General features: G+C 34.3%; 2 protein-coding genes, 1 long non-coding RNA gene and 1 other non-coding gene across 4 annotated transcripts; 3 read left to right on the plus strand and 1 right to left on the minus strand.

Moving 5' to 3' along the window:
• The first annotated feature begins 4,722 nt into the window (after positions 1-4,722).
• Positions 4,723-8,293, plus strand: LOC132053175 (small ribosomal subunit protein uS10c). The gene is made up of 3 exons (XM_059445081.1): positions 4,723-4,951; positions 5,069-5,116; positions 7,795-8,293. Exons 1-3 carry the CDS (start codon positions 4,745-4,747, stop codon positions 8,104-8,106), a joined length of 567 nt encoding a protein of 188 aa, XP_059301064.1. The 5' UTR covers positions 4,723-4,744; the 3' UTR covers positions 8,107-8,293.
• LOC132053176 (uncharacterized) lies at positions 6,976-7,507 on the minus strand. The gene is made up of 2 exons (XR_009414082.1): positions 7,173-7,507; positions 6,976-7,065 (listed from the first exon to the last, which is right to left on the minus strand). It is a non-coding gene; the product is annotated as an uncharacterized LOC132053176 (long non-coding RNA).
• Positions 8,294-11,895: 3,602 nt separating the features above from the next.
• LOC132053177 (serine acetyltransferase 1, chloroplastic-like) lies at positions 11,896-13,130 on the plus strand. Its single transcript, XM_059445082.1, has one exon. It carries the CDS (start codon positions 11,981-11,983, stop codon positions 13,067-13,069), a length of 1,089 nt encoding a protein of 362 aa, XP_059301065.1. The 5' UTR covers positions 11,896-11,980; the 3' UTR covers positions 13,070-13,130.
• A 4,214-nt stretch (positions 13,131-17,344) lies between these two features.
• On the plus strand, positions 17,345-17,436 carry LOC132055039 (small nucleolar RNA Z122). Its single transcript, XR_009414502.1, has one exon. It is a non-coding gene; the product is annotated as a small nucleolar RNA Z122 (small nucleolar RNA).
• Positions 17,437-17,873: the final 437 nt, after the last annotated feature.

Below are 17,873 nucleotides of genomic sequence, written 5' to 3' on the forward strand. Positions count from 1 at the left end.
TATTTTTCAACATCGTTTCGCTGCTCTTTGCAAAATAGTAGAAACACAAAGTAAAAATTGTACTATTTTAGGGACTGTTTTTCTTTATTTATTTTATATCTGGTGTTTGAAAATCATTAAAATATGTGGAAATGTGGTGATATTATCATGATTTTTTGGAAGTACTTATTTTAGAGAATCGAGGTGTTTAGCTTAAGTTTTTTTACGAGAAAAATAAGTACTTCTGAGTAGTAGTAGAAATTGTTTTTAGAAAGTGAAAAAATTACTTTTCCCTAACATTATTGAAAACCTCGATCAAGCATAAATATAGCTCCATTAGGAGATGCAAAGGCTATCAATTGCTAATGATGCAACTGCATAACCTAGACTTGAGAATGACATGGAACGTTTTTTAGAAAAATACAAATCTATCATGAGAAAAAGATTCTTCAATAAGTACCCACCTTTTTTAGGCAAAGCTAAAAAAGTTATAATCTTACCAACTTCAACTGTCCAGATTTGTTTCATCTGTTATCTTAGTTTCTTGAAGCTTGGTTCTTTTAACCTTTGTAGTGTTCATATTGTGAAATTGATTAACTATACAGGGTGTATCTCTCCCTCACTTTAATAAGCCGTAATCTCACATTTGATAATATGACTATGGTAGGACTACACCTGTGAGCATGTATCTGTTGCGAACTCGTATGCCCTGCTTCTTGGTGATAAGAGTTTTGTGAAAGGTGGAAGTGGAAGATCGTCAACAGTAAACCGAATGACAAAATACTAATCATGATGCTTCAGGGGTGCTTAGTGAGTCTATACTCCAGCTTGTTCTTATTATACAATTTGACAAAGAAATTGTATCTATGCATCACAACTAGTAACAGCCAATTTGAAGATATTTCTTTTCAGGAGTATAATATTGGTATTGAAAGTTTATCTTTGTTTAGGAATGTCGAGCTTGCCTTTCCTTTATGACAAAGATTTTATTTAGGTCTTGAAAAAAGAAACATGCATCTGGGACCTTTAATGCTTGAAAACTTGAACATATATGTGACAACAACATCAAACCCTGAAGAGAACAGTTGGGGGACGTATTGTCCAGGAATGGATCCCCACCTTCCTCGTAATATTTCATATGTTTGGGAGACTTATATAGTGTTGTATGGATGAAATATAGGTAATGCTAAATAAAAGATTATTTGAATAACTAGTAGTAGCTTAGGGGATTATTTTGTAGATTAATCTGCCAAAGTGATGTTAGAAGTCTTGTGAGCTCAAGTTGCTAATAATTAGTCAATGTTTAACTTGTTTTCTTGCTAGTGGCCTAAAGCATATTTTAATAAGAGACTTTTTTCATAATATTTTTTTAAGATGTAGTGTTCTTAAAAAACATAAAATATTTAACTTTACATCGTACTATTATTATTTATATTAAAAAAATTAATGCAAGGTAATAAGATAGTCATGTATTTGCAATACATTATCTTGGATATTGTTGTAAAAAATTTAATTTACTAATTTGAAGATTTAAGTAGTTTAATTCAAAGATCAAGAAATTTATAATGTTAAAAAGTATTGAGTCTTTATTTTTTTCTTTTTCTTTTTTTAATAAAGATTTTTTACTATTTTATTTATTCTACAAACTTCAATACTCCGTATTATCTAAGCAAAAATAAATCATAATTTTTTTGAGACATTAAAATTTTGGAGGCCTAAGCCTCCCTTTGAGTCACTCCTGAGTCATGACCTGAAGAAGAAACCAATAAGACAAAGAAGGTGAAAGACCAAAATACTTTTATTTGGGACCTCTAATATATTCTCGTGTGTTATATTTCAAACTTCAACAACTATAATTACTATAATGCTGAATCTTATTTGCACCAAGGATTTGATCCTGCCATGACGAATATTCCTGCAAACAAGATTGATTTGTCCCTTTTGTGTGGAAGTTGTAACAGGACAAATTTTCACACGTGGTCTTTTTGCACAACGTCATTTAAGGTGTAGCCACATTTTAATTTCTTAAGTCTGTAGTTAGTTAAGAGTTTTTAGCATTAAAATCATGTTGCAAGTTTGAAGCAGTCCGCCTTGGATTTTAAATATGAAAATTGAGTTTAAATCAAATAAAGTTTGAAAATCTTGGCATGAATGAAGATTAAATATCTTTCAGTTTTGAGCAAATATGTCTGAAACTTCAGGGTCTTGGTACGTTTGTTGGAAGTTTGGCTTGGTGAACCAGACATTAGGCAAAACTATGTATAATTGTTATTTTTCTACTTCAACCAGAGTTAAAATTGTTGTTTAGTACACTGAACAGCTCCACTTTTGTTGCCATTAGCTTAGTTACCTGAAGTATTTAGAAAAGAGAAAATTCTCATGTCTGAAGTTTACCAACATTGCCCAATAATTAAAAAATTTGAAAAATTGAAAATAAGCTAAATAGCAAGATGAAAATTAGTTACCGGGTGTAATTCTACACTTTAAATAAATTTGGGTCGAACAATCAAAACCATGATGAGGAATGAAGATGCAAACTGATGTGGCCCAATTCCCTCCTTTTTCTTTGAACGTTAGCTCAAAAATAGAAATATCAACCATTTTTTTTGTGCGGATTGACCTTCTTTTGGGGTGGTCTTTAATTTTTTCTCCCTCAAATTGGTGGTCTTTAATATTTGACCTTCGCTTAACATCCAGAGGTCCTGGGTTCGAACCCAGGCTAAGTAAAAAAAAAAATATATATTCGCAAGGCATAAGTTGCAAAATTTTGCCTCTTTTGCCCAAAGTCGGGCCCAAGGCGAGAGGTTTTTATATATATATATATATATATATATATATATATATATATATATATATTTTTTTTTTTTGCCTTAAGGCGAGTTTGAAATCCAACTTATGCCTTGCGATTTTTTTTAAAATTTTTGACTGAGCGAGGGTTCAAACCCGGAGCCAAGGAGCTTTTAGTGAAGGGCAAAAATTAAAGACCAGATTTGAGGGGGAAAAATTAAAGACCAGCCCCAACGAAGGGCAATCTTGCAAATTGCCCAATATCAATCGAGCAATTTAGCTTTTTTTCACGCGGATTGCCCTTCATTTGGAGTGGTCTTTAATTTTTGCCCTTCAAATTGGTGGTCTTTAATTTCCGTCCTTCGCCTAATACCTCGAAGTTGTAGGTTTGAACCCTAGCTCGGTAAAATAAAAAATAAAAAAATCGCAAGGCAGAATTTCGCAAATTTCGTCCATGTGCAAATTCTATCTTTAAGGCCCAAATTCTGCCTGAAGGGCAAAAGTTAAAGACCATCATTTTGAGGGACAAAAATTAAAGACCACCCCTAGCGAAGGGCAATCCTGCAAATTGCCCCAATTTTAGAGGGTATTTTGTTTGGCTTATTTTAAGTGTTTATTGACTTTTAAGCTTTTTTCACTTTTTGTGGTATTTGAGAAAGATAAAAAGGGCTTTTAAGCACTTATTTTTAGGTAAACAAAAGTACAAAGATAAGTCAAAAGTCAAAAGTTGGGTATTTCCAACTTATGGCTTTTAGCTTTTGACTTATAGGCCACGTTTAAAAAGTCAATTTGAACACCCTCTTAGTCGTTAAAGTTTGTTAGAAGTGCTTCCGCTAAATATTTATCAAGCTCTGATTGTTAAATTTAACTAAAATTATGAAAAATTATTGTTTAACTAAAAACACCAGAGATTTTCATCAAAATTCCAAAATCGCCACTTAAAGAACTACACCAGATACAAAAAAATTAGACAAAGAAATAACAGAAATTGGACCTCAAACAATTTCACGAGACTCTTAAAATAGATCAAAAATAACATAAACTATAAAATATGTACTTTGAAATATGAGTTTCCGTTAAAATCTTTCATTGTCATAGTTACGATAAAACTGAATAATCAGAGTTTATTAAATATCTTACGGAGACAAAAAATGTTTCACTTCCGACAAACTTAAAGGACCAAAAACTCCTCAAATGATACTCAAGAGACTATTTTGAACCTATAACCAAATATAAGATACCATTTTTATCATTTTCTCTCACTTCACTACTTATTAAAAAAAAACATATATATATATAATTACTCCAGTATGTCTCTTCTTAGGATAAGCCTATAGAAAAAACTGCATAAAACCTTCTCAAAATCACCAAATAAGAGACCCAAAATTGAATTTCATTGAAAACACAAATGGCAATTTCATCAACTTCATTATCAGCAACTCTTTTCCCAGTATGTAATTCATCTTCCATTTCAGGACAACCCAAGTTTTCTGTTCTTTCTTTACCTGTAAATTACAATTTTTTCAAAAATGTTTTCATCAAGTGTTTATCAAACTCTGATTTTTAAATTTAATGAAAACAGAGGAATCTTTTTGTTTAACCAAATATACTAGATATTTCAGACAAAATTTCAGAAACCGCAACTTAAATAGTTATACAAAAAATAACTAGAATTGGACCTCAAACAGTTTTACGAGACTCTTGAAATAAATAACACACAAATTACAAAATATGTACTTTCAAATCTGAGTTCCCGTTAAATATTTTTCATCTTCACAGTTATAATATTCAAGTACCAAAAACTGCTCAAATAATACTCAAGGTACTATTTTGTCATTTTTTTCTTCACTTCAACGAAATAAGTAGAACCAAAAAAAAATAAAGAAAACATCTACTGGAGGTTTACTCTTCTTCGGATAAGCCTACATAGAAATTTGCATAAAACCTTATCAAAATCAAATTTCATTGAAAACCCAAAATGGCAATTTCATCATCTTCACTATCAGCGACTCTTTTTCCAGTATGTAATTCATCTTCCATTTCAGTACAACCCAAGTTTTCTATTCTTTCTTTACCTTCAAATTCAACAAAGTTACTTATTTTCAACCAATCTAGAGTTTCAACAACTAAGATTCTTGCTTCTCCTGAAGTATTAGATGCCCAAAATGTATCTACTGATGTTGAGGTTTGTAAATTGTAATTGTTTAGTTAATTATCAATATACCATAATGTATTAAGATAAACATGTGCTTTCTTTTTGCTAAATTAATGTTGGGTATTCGTCATTTTGCTTTCTTTGTAGGATATTCCAGTTGTTTCGACTCTGAGTGTTGGTGGTGACACTGATAAGGTAACCTTTCCTTCTTGTTTTTTTATTTATAATGGTGTTGTTTGGGCTAGCTTGTGCGCAGTGGCGCATTCAGGATTTTCACTCAGGGGATTGAGAAAAACAACAAAAGCTAAAAATTAAAAATAATGTTGTCGAACCTAGGACACTAGAGTGAATTTTGAACACCCTGTACCACTAGAGCTAACCTTTTGCATTTGTTTAGGGTGTTCAAAACTTTATATATGTACATAAACACATAAAATCTACCCTATACATACACTATAATTTTTTGCCGAGGGTCTGCCCCTGCTTGTGCGCACCTCGACTAATTTCAGAGGGTACCTACTACCTCTCGCCAACAAATGGGAAGAAATCACTTTCACTTACTCCCCTTCGTCCCAATTTATGTGAGGGTTATTGACTAGGTACGGAGTTTAAGATTGAAAGAAAGACTTTTGAAACTTGTAGTGTGTGTATATATATATTTATATGTGAAGTTTAAAGTTGTGTGGCTATGAATTATTGAAGTAAGAGTAAGATGTGAAGTTTAAAGTTGAATTCTTGCTAAATATAGCAACTTACTGCCTCTGTTTCAATTTGTTTGGCTTAGTTTGATTCGATACGGAGTTTAAGAAAATAAAGAAGACTTTTGAGTCTTGTGGTCTTAAATTAAAGATGTGCATAATGTATCAAAATGTCATTTGAATCTTGTGGTCTTAAATATGCCATGTAGGATGTTTGGTGTAAAGAGTTACTAAATATAGAAACTGACATTCTTTTTGAAACAAACTAAAAAGGAAAGTAAGACAAACAAATTGAAACGGAGGGAGTATCGTTCATTTTGGGATTGACTCAGAAGTAAAGAGTGTCACATAAATTGGGACAAAAGAAGTGGTAATTTTGCCTCCGCTGGGATTCTCTTTCCCAAATTATTTAGGTTTGCCTATATGGATCATATGTATGCATTCACCACTATTAAGGCGGTGTTGTGAGGGATTCATTGTAGTTGGACTATTTTTAGTGAACCTATCTCAATCCGTAACCTTTATCCAGCTTGGGACACTGCTGTGCTTTGCTAATTTCACATAGGCAGTGTTCTCTATCTAGTCTTCGGGGTGATGGTCGACGAGTCATGGTTCATTCAGAGCTTTTCGAACTGATGTTTTATATTATCTTCATTTTGTGTATTTCTAAGAATAAAGGTTGAGGCCTAGTGGTTAATGAAGTGGGTTGAGAATCATGAGATCTCATGGTCAAATCCCAGTGGAGACAAAAATAATAAGTGATTTCTTCGCATATGTCCAAGTCATGATGGACAGAGTTACACGGCACTTGTGCTGGTGGGAGGTAGCAAGTACCCCATCCCCCATCTGTCCACTAGTTTTTGTCACTGCTAACAGAAACTAGCCTCATGGTGCGGGGAGAACATATGTGGACATCAAAAAGAAAAGGTTTATTATGCATATTATATCAGTAGAGAACTACGATGTCTATACCATCTAGGAGAATACGGATAGGGTTTGTTTGTCCAAGCAAGTTATTGTTATAATGTTATAAAAAGCATTGCCAAACGTCCAGCTGTCTGCAAATCTCTAAATTTCAGTTGACAGTAGGAAAATTTCGTTCATCCAGCATACACACATTCTATCATTCTTTGCTTGTCAGTCTGCTGCGCGATGGAAACTCATCAGTGCCCGTTGTTCTTCTAGTATGAGGTTAATTTGTTCTAGCCTGTGAAGTAAGGCTAAGATTCACTTGCATTTAATTGGAAGTTTCTTATAGGGCAATTTGCAGTGATATAATAGCCTGCTCAACAGCCAAACAACTTTTGATAAATGAGAGTACAAAGTGTTACACTGTTAGATTCCTCACGATTGGGGAAACAATGGATCGTCCTCCCTTTCTGAAATAACCTGGAACTTTAGTAGTGGTCTGATCGCCCAAATATCTATGTGTGGACTATCCTTTCTCTATGAACTTTAGCTGATGCATCAAGAAGCAAAAGGACGGAAGTTTTTCTAATTGATAAGCTTGTACTAATTTGTCTGAAGGAAGCTACACCTAATGCTATTAGGACCTTTCACTATTCTGTTGTTATGCTTCATTATTATAGAAACCGCCAAACTGGGGTCATTAATATTAGTAGTGTACTATCTTTTCTAGGCTATTTTGAGTTGCATTCCTTCCTGGCTAATAATGTCCTATTGATCTTTCAATATTTCACGTATTGGCATGCTATTCTGAAATAATTAATTGTTTGAAAGGTTCACTTCCATCCAGACTACCTATGTTGTAGTTTGGTTAAACTAATTGATGATTCACTTGTTTGCACTGGTGGTAATTATGTCCTTTTAATGCTGAACAAATATTAGAATTATGACGGAATTGGGAAGTCCATTCGAGGGATTCCTTGGAAAGCTCAAAAAGTATTACTTATAGTTAGGATAGTTCCCCGCACTCTGCGTGAATGCCAGATGCTTCGTGCACCGGGCCTCCCCTTTTTATAGTTAGGATGGACTTGGAAAGGTCATAGTCAGATAAGTAGTCAGTATGAGTTAAGGTTACGAACTATGGTTGTTCTAGTTCAACATTAAGCTGGCTGTGCAGTATCAAAATTTACTAGCTTTAGTTGGATAAAAACGTTAATATTTCACTCTAAGTATTGTTGGCATCACCTAACGATCCATACTTATTTCCAGGCAGCACCAAAGCAGAAGATTAGGATCAAATTGAGGTCATACTGGGTACCCCTAATAGAAGACTCTTGTAAGCAAATTATGGACGCTGCAAAGACGACAAACGCAAAGACCGTGGGTCCCGTACCACTGCCCACCAAGAAGAGGATTTACTGTGTCCTCAAATCTCCACACGTTCACAAAGATGCCAGGTTCCATTTTGAAATAAGAACTCATCAGCGCCTTATTGACATTCTTTACCCGACTGCTCAAACTATTGACAAGTTAATGCTGCTCGACCTTCCTGCTGGTGTTGACGTTGAGGTCAAGCTGTGAGAAAATTGCTTCTCCTCCTTGTTTAATGTAGTAACCTTGTTTATCTCTTGCTAGTTCGTTTCTGGTTTTGGATTATGTACTAGTAGAGACTTTTGCACAATCATTTGTTGGGGAAAGTATTGTAGATGCTTATCTTTTTTGTGTAACTATTTGGATTACTGGAATAGTTAGCATCTTTTCAATCTCATATCATTGTGCACCATTACATGTTAACAATTTTCCTTTCGATGATGTCGCTTATTGCTTGATAATTCTGATGTCTGTTGAAGTTGAGTACTTACCTAAAAGTAGGAAAAAAAGCTGAATAAGGGTTACTGATTCTGGTTTGGAAACCTGCATTACTTCATTTGGCCCATCTACCATTATGCTTTTGGTCTTATGCATTCCAAGAGCCTTCCTTGACCATTATTTAAACGGTTTTACTGTTGTCTGTTTGGTAAGTTCCCGAATCATTGTAAGGGTATTTGGTAGTCGTTGTTGATATGGTGGAATAGTCAAGGTGCAGGTAAGCTGGTCGGACACCACTATTGTTTGTTTTAAAAAAGAATTGTGCTCTACTTGATTGTTGTCGGATGACTCAAACTCAACATGGTTTTGGAGTTGAACCAAGTTTCTTTCTTACTCATTGGAGGGAGAACCAAGTGCTAAGAAAAGTAGATGTATATGCATAGGAGCGTGGGACTTGCTATTCTTTTACCACGTGGGGTGGTAAGTAAGCCCTGGGAATGGAGTCGCCATAGGAAGCATTTTATTTTAAAAGTAGGATTACGCGACGCGAATATGAATTATTCGGACTTGAAAGTGGGTACCTAATATCGGGTGGGAACCCTAAAAGAAAAAAGAGATTTGATATTTTTAAACTAAAGAGAGTCCAAAAGATGGCGTAAACAAAAGTGTAGTATAAAGTTGCAAAGTATAATTAATCTCTCTCTCTCTCTCTCTCTCTCTCTCTCTCTCTCTATATATATATATATATATATATATATATATATATATAAATAATCGTATGTGATTTTAATGTATAATCTGTGTATATTGGCTAGAGCAATATACAGTGAATTCGACTGGCTAGTTTTATAAAGATTTCAAGTGTCAAATGCCAAAAGCCCAAAAAGTGGCCCTTAAAGAAGCTGAAAAGGTGTTTGTATCTCTAGTCTCTACATTCGTTTGTTTGATTTTTTTCACATTTCTATTAACTTGATTGACTAATAAAAGTGAGACACTGAGACTCAAATTCAAATATGTCATAATCACTTTTGGTATGGTGAAAAAAAAAAATCACTTTTGGTACAATGTTGGAGTTAAAATCGGAAAAATGCTCACATTTGCTTATGTATTATTCGAAATTGAGTAATTTTACATTTGATTAGATTTTTGGTAATATTACCTTCAAATGAAAGTCTATCGTTTTCCTCGACCTTTAGCAGAACTCCAACTTGAGGGTAATTTTAAGTTATAGTCAAAAGTTATTGATAAATTTGAATCTTTTTTTTTTTCCCTCTCTCTCGAAGTATCTAAAAACAGGAAGTCCACATATTTACGCCAGAACGAAAGCTTCATTTATTGTAGGAGCAAATACGAAATAATTTCCTAACAATAAATATGCATATGATAAAAGGTCAAATCCATCGATAGACACCTGTGATCGTCCGGTTCTTTCACTTGAACACCTCAACTAAATCTTGTTTTATTTAGACACCTGAGGTAGGGTCTGACTGTGCCATTTAGACATTTTTCGCTGAATCAGCCAAATTTACCAAGTGTGTGCAATACACTCGCTGTTGACGTAGCAAATGACGAAAAAATGAGGACATGTGTCTTTTTTAATTAAAAAAACACTATTTTAAAATATTTAATGACAAATTAAAAGTAACTCTCAAAAAGAAAAAGAAAAAACTTGATTTACACCCAATCAGAAAAGGACGCATTATTTAACAAAAAGAAAAAGAAAAAAAGGACACATTGAAAAATCTAAAATGAATAGTTGTTCTTGGTATTCTTCACCATCTTCATGTTGTTCTTGTTACAATCACGATTTTAATCCAAATTTTCAAAAGAAACTCCTTCAAATTTGTTATAACTTCAGCTAAAGATTCTCCACGAAGACCCAAAGACAATTCAACATTATTTTCATCAAATCAATTAACTCATTTTAAACCTTCAAGCTTTCTAAAGACTCCATTAATGGTAAAAAAAAAATTAATCTTTTTGGGAATTTTAGTTATCTTTTGTTAATTAAATAGATTTATTCAAAGAAAAATCATCTTTCTTGTCTTGTAAACGCTTATGGAGAGAAAGGGTGGTGGCAGTCTTGATTTTTTCCGGTGAATAAGATAACAACGGTGGAAGGTTTGTTAAACGGAGAAGAAAGAGAAAAAGAATAAAGAGGAAGGAAATAAAAAGAATTTAAAAAAAAAAAAAAAAAAAACTGTTTTTTGCGCTCTTCACGAGCCAGTTTGGTGTGAAAATCACACAAGTTCTTAGCAAGTCAGAGAAAAGTGTCTAAATGGCACAGTCGGGCCCTACATCATGTGTCTGAATGAAATAAGGTTAAGGTTTAGTTGAAGTGTTCAAGTGAAAGAATCAGACGACCACAGATCTCTATTGATGGATTTGGCCATGATAAAATTAAGCCATTTCCTCTCCTCCATAGAAAGTGCTATCGCTATGTGTTCATTTTTTATGCTAGATTCCAAGGCCTTGTGGTCCACATTCAGCATATGATATTAAAAAGATCGGTCTCAATAAATCAGCAAATATTAATGAAAGTAACGCCAAGTAGTTACTTTTGAATTTTTAAAGTTCATTTTTTTATTGGAAAACATAAAGTATCTTGGGAAATAGTTTTTGACAACCCCACTTTGAATTGTTAAATTCGTTATTGTTACATGGAGCCCTTAAATCATCACATAAATAAAAACAGGACAAAAAAAAAAAAAATCTGAATTGAAATATCTAGTGTTATTAAATTAGTCATCGTGGAAATAGACATCGTAGAGGCCTGGACCAACCCATATTGTCTAAATTGACAAATCAAAGTCACTTACATATCCTGCAACAAAAGCAAGTGATTGTTTTTTTTCTTTTCTTTTTTCTTTTTCTCACATGATATTTGATATTTATATTAAGACTTGATTAAATTTAATTCGCGTAGAAAAATTTTATATTAAAAGGAAAGCGCTTCCTAACATAAATGATCCTATGTCCAATTCAAATTCGAATTATCTACTAAAGAACTAATGAATGCTTACCTTTTCACCTCAACCCTTATGGTGTTATATTTATTTTTGAATTGAGTATTCAATATTCTTCATAATAATATGCGATCCCACAGTTCTAATCAAGTGATTTACTTTCCTTTTCATTTCTTTGAATTTACCTACTTTCTATAATCACTTAGTATCACAGTATTACTGTCCCGACTAATTTAGACGCGCCACATATGAACCATTAAAGCGAGGAGAGCTTTTTATCAAGAATTCCTTCATTTTTTTAAAACCCAAAATCACTAGTTAAAGATGGAGAGATTTCATCACACCGCACCACAACAGTCTTACCGAAAAATCATTACAAAATTTTATTAAGTGTTTCAACTAATTTTGATATGCCGTCTACGATCCATTAAAGTGAAAAGTGTTGCTTATGAAAAGCTCTTTAATTTCTCATATTCAATCTCGAAAATTTAGTAGGAGAGAGATCTCATTCATCCCGCTATATAATTATTGTCTTACCAAAAGAATCATTAGCAAATTATATTACTATATTTAAGTTTATTCCTTCATAGCCTTCTTTACCATATCCATTGCTTTGTCTCTCTCTTTCTCACTCTCTTCTTCCTAGCCACCACATATTTTCTTCCATACACTTTGCTTCCATGTCCACTAATTTCCTTGGATCACCACTCCTTCACAAAAATGCAATAATAACCACTCCTTGCAATAATAGCCCTCTAATGAAACTCTCCACTTTCACCATTAAAGCTTGTTTACACTCTTCAAGAACCAAAACTCCTAATCCAAACAAACCCCAAATCAATGATCATGTCTACAACTACACCAAATACTGCCAACCCAATTTCTCTGACCCTATTTCTCAAATACCCATTTCACAAAAAGAGCCAAAAATCACCAAAAATGGTGAAAAAGGAGGTGTTCTTGATTTGTGGCTAAAAATGCAAAATGAGGCTAGATTAGACGTTGAGCAAGAACCCATTTTGGGAAGTTACTATAAAAATTCAATCTTGACACAAGATTGTATAGAAAGTGCTTTGGCTTACCATCTCTCAATGAAATTGAGTAATTCAAGTTTACCTAGTGAGAGTCTATATGATCTTTTCATAGGGGTGCTCACACAGGATCAAGAATTGATTTTTAATGTTGTAGCTGATTTAAAAGCTGTTAAAGAAAGGGATCCAGCTTGTATTAGTTATGTACACTGTTTCTTGAATTTTAAAGGGTTTTTAGCATGTCAAGCACATAGAATAGCACATAGGTTATGGTCTAAAAATAGAAAGATTCTATCTTTAGTCATACAAAATAGAGTATGTGAAGTTTTTGCAGTGGATATTCATCCTGGTGCTAAAATTGGTGGTGGGATTTTACTTGATCATGCTACTGGTGTTGTTATTGGTGAGACTGCTGTTATTGGTGAAAATGTGTCAATTTTGCATAATGTGACATTAGGTGGTACTGGTAAAGTGTGTGGTGATAGGCATCCAAAGATTGGTGATGGTGTTTTAATTGGTGCTGGGACCTGTGTTCTTGGAAATGTGAGAATTGAAGATGGTGCTAAGATTGGTGCTGGTTCTGTTGTGTTAATGGAAGTGCCTGCAAGAACTACTGCTGTTGGAAATCCAGCTAGGTTGATTGGTGGGAAAGAAAATCCAATGAAACTTGATAAGATTCCTAGTTTGACTATGGATCATACTTCACATATGTCTGAGTGGTCTGATTATGTAATCTAGATATGTAGGATCGTTGCGTATGGACTTAGAGATCAAATATAATACATTAGTATGTTTTTTTTTTACCATTTCTCGTGAGCCATTTATTTCTTCGAGACAATGGACCATACTTCACATATATCTGAGTGGTCTGACTATGTAATTTAGACGTAGGATCGTTGTGTGCGGACTTAGAGATCAAATATAATACAATTTGTATGTTTTTTCCATTTCTCGTGAAAGACTTATTTCTTCAAAACAAGAGATGGAAGTCTATTTTTGGTCTGTCAGAGGTCGGTCGGTTTTATGTACCAACCAGCTCTAAACCGACCAATCTTTTTGGTAGGTTTCCCCGAAAACCCATTGACTGTGCATCGTTTTGATGGCAGTTTTCGCCCTTTTTTAAGTAGTGGGAGTCGCTCCAAATCTTGTCCTTTCCAGTTTGAAACCAGCTGGTTCCGTTTTTTCTGTATCCATGTGATCTAGTAGTATTGACCATATAAAAAAAGTAAATGTTGGTCTGCGGAGTCCCAAGAAGGTAAATTCTCTAACTTGTCCAATGTTTATTTTGCCAAACACGATCTACAAGTGGGACCTGCACTATGAGCAAGCTGAAGTTGTCATTGGAGAGACAGCAGTGATTGATAACAGTGTCAATTTTGCATAATGTGACATTGGGTGGCACTGGCAAAGTGTGTTGATAGGTGCTGGGACTTGTGTTCTCGGAAATGTTAGAATTGAAGATGGTGCTAAGATTGGTGCTGATTCTGTTGTGTTAATGGAAGTGCCTGCTAGGACTACTGCTGTGGGAAATCCAGCTAGGTTGATTTGTGGGAAAGAAAATCCAATCGAACTTGATAGAATTCCCAGTTTGACTATGGACCATACTTCGCATTTGTCTGATTGGTCTGATTATGTTATTTAGATGTGTAGGATTGTAATGTAGGGACTTAGAGATCAAATATAATACACTAGTATGCTTTTTCCATTTCTTGTGAGCCACTTATTTCTTCGAAACGACAGATAGAAAGTCTAATTTCCTCTTTTTTCCTCAAAAAGGTCGATGACATTATTGAGATACATCAGATAAACTACAGTATATATATGACACACCACGCTAAAAAAAATTTCTCGAAACTGTTGGAGTCGTCTCTCCAAGCCTTTTTCTCCTAGTGTGAAATCAGTTGGAAAACTTCAAAAGCATTTATAGGTCATGTAGTAGAGAGCTATATTGCTCGAACCGATAAAAATGTTGGTGCACCCGTGTCGGATCCTCTAAAAATGCATTACTTTTGGAGGATCCGACATGCACCGGTCGACATTATTGAACGAGCAACATAGAGAGGTGTATATGTGGAAAGCTTTTTTTTTCCTATTCTCTTAATGTGTTTTCATGTAGTAGATTTTAGTAACTAGCTGGGAGAATCAATGCTCTATCAGTTGAGATGTTAAACATTACCATATGAAACTGTTCTAATAAAAGAATACAAAAGGAGATTGCCTACTATTTGCAAATGTTCATAAAGAACCATCTGAATAAAGATTGAGCTTCCATATTCTTTTTTGCTACAAATTATTATTGAGGGGATTTCTGATTTCTGAATTTGGCATAGAAATTAAATGGGTGATACAAGATATGGCAAGTCATTGTTTGCATAGGTGCAGATTATTATCAAAAGTCAAATTTGATCTTTGAAGTACTTGAATTTGCATCTTCATCTTGGAAGGTAGTACTAGTTAAAGAGTGTAGCTTATTATGCTCAACACAAGCTGTCTCCAAATATTATGAGTCAGAATTATGTATGTTAAACAAATTCCATCATTCATCTGATTTTCTGCTGATGGAGGCTAGTGTCAAGATTCAAGAATTCGATTTTACAATTGAAAATACTGTAGTTTTCATATTCATACGCTTGAGTCCTTGGATTTTCGAAATAGTTTAAGAAGAGGTACTATTTAATTTGACGCGGACTTGTTCTTAAAAAGTTGAGGTATTTCTTATTGTTTGTTGACACAGACAAAGTCAAGGAAATCCTCTTGAATCATTTCAATATTGAAACTTGATATCTACTGTAAGAGTTTCGAAAATGGCTCTCCTTCACTAGGAGGACTGTCTTTGAGTGGTTATTTGGCAATATTTTTTTTACTCTAATGCCCATCACATCCCAAACTTCACTTGTGTGAGCTTGCTGACACTCTCCATCTCAAGCTGGGGTAAAGGAGGAGGATCGCGTTAGGTTGACAGTCAGTATAAAACGAGTCAATTTACAATGAAATACTCATAATATAGAATACGTACGGACGTGCTCATCTATGCACACATTACATCAGTGACTAAGACGAGTTTAAATGAGATGAAGAATGAAAATTCACTTAGTCGACCCCAACTTGCTCACAATTGAGACATATATAGTTGTTCTTGTTGTAGTAATCCCATCATGTCCAACCTTACATGTAACTTATGTTCATCTTTCACTTAAACAGTATGTTTCTTTCAACAAAAGACAGAACTAAAATTTAGTGAACTCCAAGCTTTGGTTATTATCCAATGATGCATTATTAAAAAAGAGTTTAGGAAGATGCATATCAATCCTTGTGGCTAATACTTTCCAGACTCTTATTTGGCAATTTGCACTATTGTCCTTATTAGGGTGTGATCTTTAATTTTCGTCCCTCAAATTGCAGGTCTTTAATTTTCGTCCTTTGCCTAATACCTTAGGTTCTGGATACGAATCCTAGCTCAGTCAAAAAAAAAAAATCGCAAGGTAGAGTTTCGTAGCAAAATTACCCCTATTCGGGCAAAAGTTAGGCCTTAAGCAGAGATTTGTCTTAAGGCCTAATTTTGGACAGAAGTTGAGGCAAACCTCTATCTTAAGGCCTAACTTTTGCTACGAAACTCTACTTTATTAATTTTTTTTTTTTACTGAGTCGGAGTTCGAACCCAGAACCTTAAGGTATTAGCGAAGGACAAAAATTAAAGACCAGCAATTTGAGGGACAAAAATTAAAGACCAGCCCCTTTAAGGAAATCCACGCAAAAAAACATTTTTTTGCGCGGAGTGCCCTTCTTTTGGGGTGGTCTTTAAATTTTGCCCCTCATATTTGTGGTCTTTAAATTATGCCCCTCATATTGCTGGTCTTTAATTTTGCCCTTCGCATTGCAACTTTGAGCTTTCGTGCCGAAATAATGAGGTTCTGAGTTCGAACCCCCGCTCAAGCATAAATTAAAAAAAAAAATTGCAAGACAAGGTTTGGGTCGCGTGTATGCCGGACCCGGCATACTCATGCCTTATGGGCAGACTTGGCATAAGTATCTTGGTCCGCAGATAACTTGATAATTCCTTCACAAAGCTTATGCGGTGGGGGCATACTTTTAACGGGCAAACTTTTATGACGGACCGGCATAACTTTGTGAAGGAATTATCAAAGTTATGCGGACCAAGATACTTATGCCAAGTGCGCCCATAAGGCATAAGTATGCGGGGGTCGGCATAACTTTGTAATTCCTTCACAAAGTTATGCGGTGGGCATACTTTTAACGGGCAAACTTTTATGCGGATCCTAAGATAAACTTTTGAATGAATTACCAAAGTTATGGGACCCGGCATACTTATGCCAAGTCTGCCCATAAGGCATAAGTATGCGGGTCAGGCAAAACTTGGTAATTCCTTCAGCTCAGTGTATCTTAGTTGGGGGCATAGCGAAATTTAAACTTGCCTTGCGAATTTTTTTTAAAATTTTGACTGAGCGAGAGTTCGAACACAGGAACCTATGGGTTTATGCGAAGGGCAAAATTTAAAGATTTCAAATATGAGGGGCAAAATTTAAAGACCACCGCAAACGAAGGGCAATTCGCAGGATTGCCGCAAAAAAATGACTCTTATTTGGTCTAGTACACAAAAGCCCAAACGAAACAATGGGCCTATTTATATCCATCGGCCCAATACCCACCAAATTTACAGCTAGGTTTAGGGTTTCAAATTTTTATCATAAATAAAGCTGCAACTTTGCAAACACTGCAACCTCAGTAGCTCTTTCTCTCCATAAAATTCTAAAAAAATTAAGTTCATAGAACTTTATTTTTCTTCCACAAGGTGAAATGTATGTATTTTTTTTATTTTTATTTTTTTTATAATGGTGAAATGCTCTTTAGAGTTTTTTTTTTTTTTTTTAACTTGGAGATCTCCAAGTGAGGATAAAAGACTTTTCATTGTGTGTGGTAATAAATTTTATTCAACTTTTTGCATATATATGTATATATATTTTAGTTTTTGGAAACTGAGGGTTTTATTTTGTAGTTGGGAAATGATGAGAATATATCGATTATATCAGAGGCTCAGTTTATCTGTGCTTTGCTGAATAAATTTTGCACGTCAGTCTGATCCCAATTCATCTAAAAATATGAGTAATATTTTTCGATTTTCCTACGTTTTTGCTTGGTCAAAATATTTTGAAAAACATTCTCTAGAAAAATAATTTTCCTTCCTACTAAACACACCCTAGTTCAACTTTGTCTATTAATGTTTCTTATTTGGAGCCCCTAATAGATTCTTGTGTGTTATCATCATCATTGAATGTGCTATGTTGTGCTGCAGATTCTATTAATGTTTATGGATGTTTTAGTTTGTCTACACACATTATAAGAAATTATAGGCAACTCTAGGCTAGAGCGTAGATGCAATTGGAGTTTTTTAATATGTAGTATAGTCTGTCTATGATGCTGATGATATAATAATGTGCAGCTATATATGCGGATTCTCTTGGTTCAGAACAAAATTAACCTGTGAAATGAAGTGGGGTATATTTTTTAGGTAGTAGTTTCTAAG

Source organism: Lycium ferocissimum, chromosome 4 (genome assembly GCF_029784015.1).
Source record: "Lycium ferocissimum isolate CSIRO_LF1 chromosome 4, AGI_CSIRO_Lferr_CH_V1, whole genome shotgun sequence".
Classification (NCBI taxonomy): Eukaryota; Viridiplantae; Streptophyta; class Magnoliopsida; order Solanales; family Solanaceae; genus Lycium; species Lycium ferocissimum.

Coding starts and splice junctions, on each gene's coding strand:
- LOC132053177 (XM_059445082.1), top strand. CDS start 11,981: ATGTCCACTAATTTCCTTGGATCACCACTCCTTCACAAAAATGCAATA.
- LOC132053175 (XM_059445081.1), top strand. CDS start 4,745: ATGGCAATTTCATCATCTTCACTATCAGCGACTCTTTTTCCAGTATGT. Junction 4,952..5,068: donor ATGTATCTACTGATGTTGAG/GTTTGTAAATTG, acceptor CTTTCTTTGTAG/GATATTCCAGTTGTTTCGAC. Junction 5,117..7,794: donor TTGGTGGTGACACTGATAAG/GTAACCTTTCCT, acceptor ACTTATTTCCAG/GCAGCACCAAAGCAGAAGAT.